We start from the raw sequence: 6,685 nt of genomic DNA on the forward strand, positions 1-6,685 counted from the left end.
TGACAGGAGGCCTCATGTTTGCAGACATGCAAGCCAGTTTTTGATTTGATCTTTATGCAATTATTTTGATTAAGAAAATGTTCATCTTGTTGACATTATCACTGTAGTCAATAGCTAATGACCCCAGCAGTTCATTACCTTATAAATATTTAACTTAATAGAAGAAGTCCCTTGGGTTATGGTACTTTTGACATTCGTATAATCTGAAACAAATCCTCTCTTTTTTAGTCAAACAGACCATGTTACACACAGTTGGCTAGCTATTTACAAAGCACCCAATTAAATCCTACTTAATTCTCCCACTCTGAAAATCCCATCTCACAAGCGCGCAGGCTACTGATCACACAAAATGAGCATCTTGCACCAAGCCCGGGCATTAGTTTACAGGCTGTAGAACTCGGAGCTTACAAAAGCCTGCCATAAAATGTACTTGCCCATCAAATAGTAAGAACAAAAAAAAAAAAAGAGGCAAGGAGAACGAACATGCAAATTAGGAGAATTGAAGAAATAAGCTGAAGAATCACAGTTAAAGACAGGTAAATCTAGTTTAATGTTCACATGTAGTAGTTACACATCACAGAGATTAAACAGGATTTTAACTGTAACATAGCTGCAGTGAAATGAAAGTCATCTTGTACTAGAAAAATAATCTTGACGCAGTTATCTGATTTTTGGTCTACTTAAGTTCATTTTAAGATGAGTTTACACCACTGATCATAATGACTTTGCCCATATGCCTTTCCGCAGTCCCCTATTAATACTCTTTGGACGAAGGAAACAGTAACTGTTTTTGTTAATGGTTTGCCCTTTGGTTGCAAGCAGAGAACTGTTTTCGCTTTTTAAGCAATTAATAAGACCGTAGGAATGCAGGTTTGCAGTTAAACCTTTTGGTACTAAATGAAGTTCCAGAACAAATTTCTTGATCTGATGCAACAGCAGATTTTTAAAAAGCTGATTAAAGATCTAAAGCATCACCCCATAATGCAAAAAGTAGATAGAGTTTGTCTATTTTCAGTAAAAAAAGCACTACATCTTACCGCTACTTTTATAGAACGCACTAAAAACCCCTGTGCCTAAATGACAAAAGTGTAGTCTCAAAATGTATAATACACTTACAAACATTTTTAGTCTAGATTGAGGAAAAACACGTTTGTATGGACTCCAAACAAGTTCATTTGCAATTAGACATCTCATGCAATCATGCAGGACCACTAGGTATAGCTGTAGGTTCCGAGTCTAAAGGATATTTGGGGACAATTGGGGACAAAAAAGCCCTACACATTCAAGGTATTTCCATATAAGCAGCTCCGTACTTGAGCTGCAGTTGCCTAAAGAGATTCCCACAGATTTAAAAAAAACATACACACCTTTATAATATTTACAAAAAATATTTAATTAAAAATATTTTATAATTACAGTAGTCTATTAAAGCATATACTTTTCTCACACTCATAGAACATCTCTATATATACACAGTATGAAATGCCACGCGTTTTTTATCTATACAATATGTAACACTCCTGCAGGGAGAAGAAAGTTCCCTGGGCCCCAATAAAACCATCTATTTGAAACAATAGATGTCAAATATATCTACAAATGCTCTGGTAGATTAGTAAAGCTTCAAGGATCGGCTGCTGGCTCCCTCAGTTACGCTCCTAGGGGCTCGGCTGGAGCTCGCTCCTCTGTCCCGGGGCAGGGGCGCAACTTTTGCCGCTGGGGGGGTCCGGCACCCTGCTGCCCCCGCCGCTCGCATCCTGCTGCCAGGCGGAGAGAAGAGGCGGCGGGTGGGGGGCTAGGGGGGGGAAAAAAACCGCTCCGGGGGGCGGCTGGCTCTGCCGGGCGGAGCACGGGGGGGTCGGCTCGCTCTTTTTCTTTTTTTCCGCCGGGCCCCCCCTTCCCCGCCGCCCGCCCCCCGCGGTGCCTCTGCGCGGCGCCGCCGCACACCTGTGGGAGAGGAATGAATAGAGGGGGTGTGTGAACCGCTCCGCTCCAGACCGACTGGCGCCACCGACAAAACACAAGACATGCTTGATCAACAACCCAAAACAAACCAGGTCAAACAACAAGCGCGGCTCCCAGGCTGGGCCAGGCGGAGGGATGCGCAGCTGCACGCCGCAGCCAGAAGCGCTCCGGGCAGGGAGGTGGGGGGGTGAAAAAGGGAGGGGGGAGATGAGGGGGTGTTGGAAAAACGGTAATTAAAAGGAATAAAATAACCGCCCGGTAATTAAAGCTAACCCCCCGGAGCCTGCTGCGAATGCTTGCGGCCGCGCTCAACCCCCCCCCTTCGCGACCACCGGGCTGGGGGGGGCTCCCGGCGACCCGGCACTCACCTGGGGAGCGGCGGTCAGCGGCAGAGGATGCTGTCCCCCGGCTTGTTAACAGAGCCAGCCTGCACAGCAACGAGACGGCGCCGAGTTACGGGGGGAGGAACAGGAAGGGGAGACCCCCACACGCACCGCCACCCAGTCCCCGAGACACGCCGCTCCCCGTGCCACCGGCAGGAGATGCTCCCCGTCCCCCGCTGCCCCCCAAAAAACGCCGCACCGGGGCGGTTCGGGTGCCGGAGCCCCCAAATCCGCCGTGCTCGGCGGAGGGCCGGGAAGCGCTAGGAGCAGCGCCGGGAGCCGTGTGTGCAAACACGCTGATTGCGGCGGCTCCCTCGAGAGGCTGCAATTACACCGGGAGCACCGGGCGGCTGCCGGGGGGATGGAGGCGCCCACCGCGCCCCTACGGGGGGCTCCGCGCCCACCCCGGGGGCTGCAAGCGGGCTCGGAGGGGTGCCCAGACGGCGGCGACCACCGCGGCCCGGCGTGGCACGCACCTCTTACCGGGTCGGTGTTGAGGGCCGTCAGCGGGGTCCGGGGGGTGGCCGCGGGGCAGCCGGCCGGGTGCTGCTGCTGCCGGAGCAGCGCCGGGTGCGTCTCCAGAGCCAGCTGCAGGTCGAGGATGTAGTCGATGACATGCTGCAGGATCTCCACTTTGCTGACCCGCTTGTTGGGCGGGATGGTGGGCACCAGCTTCCTGAGGCGGCTGTAGCAGTCGTTCATATCGCACTGCAGGCACAGCGCCGCCGGCTCCTCGCCCCCCTTGCAGCCGCTGTGCTCGGCCAGGCACCGCAGGGCCGGGGGGCCGCCGCCGCCCGCCCCCCCGGGCTGCGCCTTGCGGCTGCTGGGGGGCCGGCCGGGACTCACGGCTTTCATGCTGCCGCGGGGACGGAACGACGGAGGGGGGGACAGCGGGACGCCCCCCTCCTGCTGCGACCACCGCCCGCCCCTCTCCGCGCACCGGGCTCCTCCCGTCCCGCTGCTGCCCTGCCCGGCCGCTCTCAGCACGGCCCCCGCCGCCTGTGCCGCCGCCGCCGGCCGCGCCGCCCGCTATATGGGACCGGCGGGCGGGGGGGGCTCCGCGGCGGCGCGTCGCAGCCAATCAGAGCGCCCAGGCCCCCCGTGGAACGCGGCGCTGGCCAATGGCGGCGGGCCCGGGGGGGCGGGGGCGCTGCTGGAGGGGGCCGGGCCCCGAGGAGGAGGAGGAGAGGAGGAGGAGGAGGACGAATGGGGGGGGGGGGCGGTCCGGGGGAGGAAGGTCCGGGGAATGCGGGCGGCCCCCGCCTCGCAGCGGCCCCCGGAGCCGTGCCCCGCCGGGGGGAGCAGGGGGCAGCGCTGCCCTGCCTCCCCGGGGGGCGTTTTTTGTGTCCCCCCCCCCTCGCTGCCCCGCATCGTCCTACCGCGGGTTTTGGGGGATGCCAGCAGGGAAAATCCCAAGGAAAACTTGAGGGGGGGTTAGGGAGCCGAGCAAAGCAGCGCCTGGGAACGTTAAATTAGAGCGCATAACGATTAAAAATGCATGGGGATGGGGTATTTAAAATTCCTCCATGGCATATAATATTAATCCGTTTTATGTAAAATTCATACCTGTAACTTAATTTGCTCCATTAACGCGCGAGATCACGTATTAGTCGATGTACCATGTTTTAAATATGATGCTGCGAATGTCCGGCGTTCTGCGCTCTGAGGCAGCATTAAAATTAACAGGCGCGTCCTCCAGAGCCCGGCTTAAGCCGTCCCGTGGCAGATCCCAACCTTTTAATTCAATATCGCGGTGCGCAAACTTTCTGTTAATTCCTGAGCAACCAGTGCATATTTCTACGGGACACCGGTACGAGACACACCGCGCCCGGCCCTACAGCTGCTGCGATGCTCCCAGCTCGTGGTGAGTGAAGTAGGTCTGCCCGCTGGGGAAAGGGCTGCAGGAAGGAGTAAAGGCTGCAGGATCTGCCCCTGGGCTTTTAACTCAAGCCCGGCAGAAGGGGAGAAATTCATAATGGTGATTAATGATCCCCTCAATGCTTAGTCACAACGGGTGATATAGGAAGGGTACGGTGGGAAGCTGTCAAACCCAGAACGTGAATGAGCAGTGAGGCTGGATCGTCTGAAGAGTATAATGAAGCACACTTTCATTCTCTCTCACCCCTCAAAAACATATGTTTTGAGGCTGTGCTTACAAATATTCAGACTCTTGTTTTGCTTATTTTGTCCCACATTACCAGTGCCACTGATGGCAGTTGGGATCCTCCAGGCGCGAAAACTAGGTGCATGGTGTAAATCTTTGTCTGACTGAGGCGTAAATTTGCATGCTACATGATGACAATATGATGGGAAGACTTATTTCCATTAGCTACAGGCTGGATGATCCCAATTATGCTGCCGTCATTGCTTTTATTCTGTGAAACTCCACTCTCTGCCATCGCTGGCTCTCATGAGGTGGAAATATAAATGGGCCCTAAAGCATTCGGTATGGTTACACTTTATCTCTTTCCCAGAGTCCTTATAATATGGACAGACTCAACGTGCTGTCTAAAAAAACTCCCACCATCTTTAAGTCATGGTGAACACGCAGATTCAAACCTTGCTGATCCTATTTAATTAAAATCTTTGTGAAAGTAGGCACACTGTAACGTTGCACTGTGCTGTTTGCACAGAAACCCTCCTAGAAGCTTGTGCGATCTCACTGGAAATCTCTGGGAAACCCCAGTCTGTAACTGGTTCCCCTTTAGCACTCGCAAAGCCAGTTTGGACAGATGATACACGCAGGCTGGAGTGGCACAGTGAGAATCCCCTGACACTACACTGGCTCTTGAAAATGAGTCGGTATTTCTGGAAACGCGTGAAGAATCGTGATACGCCGCCAAGCTCTTTTTCCATCGGGCTACTTCCACAGAAGAGGCTCTGCAGGGAAACCCGGGGCCCTGTATGCATTGCTCCAGTTGCGAGAAGATCGTGTGTGTTCCCATAGCTAGCGTATCTCGGTAGAGATACGTGGGAAAGGGAAAAACAGCCCTCCCCTCTGACTATCGCATAAATATTCAGGGGATTTCCTCTAGTAACTCCCTTTGATGCTCGTGGAGTTGATACATGCTAGCCCGACATGCTCCGGTGAACAATAGGCACCAATTCCCTGTTAACAACCCGTCTGCTTGTGCTCTCCTTGAAGTCAATGGGAGTTTTGTCATTGACTTAAGTGGGAGCAGGTTGGGTCGGCTGCTTTTTCAAAATTTAGATTGGATGTGCACCAGATGCTAAGGAAATTGCTCTAGAAATGGGTTGGAAAGCCCAGTATGCTAGCAGTGGAGGTAGGCATAGTGAAACTCTTCATCCCTGAAGATGTATACAAAAGAGAGGGGCAGTGGCTGCTGCTTGTGCTTTTGTCCTGTTAATGGGCAATATTTTTCATGACGTGAGCATATAGGGATTAATGTTCCTGTTTTTCACCAGGCCAAGTCTGGATTTTCTAAATAAATTCTGTGCATCTTTAGGCATGTGGTCCCTTGCTGGCTGGCTGGAGGAGCTCATCTGTCTTGGCTCTGTATTTCTGTGCTTTCTTTCCACATCCAGAGTAGAAATTCATTTCCTTTGTAACCGATTATTGCAATATCATCAACAGTATTCAACAATATTATCAACAAGATCCTCAATAGTGGACTAGTTTAGCTGAGACTTGATGGGCTGCGACAGCATCACAGATGCTCTCTGGAACTTTAAAAAGTTGCTTTTCATACAAAATCAAAGTAAAACAAGTGAAAATGAAAACAATTACTGGCCTTACATCTCCTTCATCATGGGGTTAATCCCACTTAACTTGATGAGAGTACTCTCATGAGTAAAGGAGGCTGGATTTGTCAGTGCAGGTCTGAGTAGATGAATATGTCATTGACTCCAACTGGAAAAATAAACCTGAGACATTCACATTGCCCCTGGGTCACAGCACCTTAGGACCGGATAGAGAGTCAGGGAGGGGGAACAGACCTCCCCAGTACTCAGCACAGGGGACATCTCCTCTGGCAGCACTCCAGATCCACGGGTGTTTGTGCATGATACAATGCCACCGAACCAACTGGTGCATTGGATAGCACCGCATTAGTTAAAATGGTCTCAGGACAGATGAAATACAAAGGCAACGCATTTAGATATGCAGAAGGAAATAAGCAGTCGACATGGTTTCTTCCACAAGGTTACTTGCCATACCTACCTTAAGAGGGCATGAAATGCACACAAATGCACAATGCATTTTTATTCTTAAACAGGTTATGAAACAGTGGTTGAGTCAAGCATCCCCATTTTGGGGTTTGGGGCACACCGGCAGAGCAGCATGGTAAAATCCCAAGCTTTCCTTTGCTTGCAGCTGATAA

At 51.9% G+C, this 6,685-nt stretch overlaps 1 protein-coding gene across 2 annotated transcripts; it reads right to left on the reverse strand.

Annotated features, from left to right (window-relative positions):
* Positions 1-552: 552 nt before the first annotated feature.
* Positions 553-3,329, reverse strand: ID4 (inhibitor of DNA binding 4). 2 transcript variants are annotated; one of them, XM_082755440.1, is made up of 3 exons: positions 2,829-3,329; positions 2,331-2,389; positions 553-1,944 (listed from the first exon to the last, which is right to left on the reverse strand). In XM_082755440.1, exons 1-2 carry the CDS (start codon positions 3,198-3,200, stop codon positions 2,345-2,347), a joined length of 417 nt encoding a protein of 138 aa, XP_082611566.1. In that variant the 5' UTR covers positions 3,201-3,329; the 3' UTR covers positions 553-1,944; positions 2,331-2,344. The 2 variants fall into 2 exon arrangements, with proteins under 2 accessions (XP_082611566.1, XP_082611567.1); XM_082755441.1 differs by having other exon boundaries at positions 2,822-3,329.
* Between the last annotated feature and the right edge of the window lie 3,356 nt (positions 3,330-6,685).

The sequence above is a fragment of the Aythya marila genome (assembly GCF_965140915.1).
Source record: "Aythya marila genome assembly, chromosome: 2".
Taxonomy (NCBI): domain Eukaryota; kingdom Metazoa; phylum Chordata; class Aves; order Anseriformes; family Anatidae; genus Aythya; species Aythya marila.

Excerpts from the sequence above, each read along its gene's own strand:
- ID4 (XM_082755440.1), bottom strand. The coding sequence starts at position 3,200 with ATGAAAGCCGTGAGTCCCGGCCGGCCCCCCAGCAGCCGCAAGGCGCAG. Across the intron at positions 2,390-2,828 it reads CGGCCCTCAACACCGACCCG|GCTGGCTCTGTTAACAAGCC; the intron begins GTAAGAGGTGCG and ends GTTGCTGTGCAG.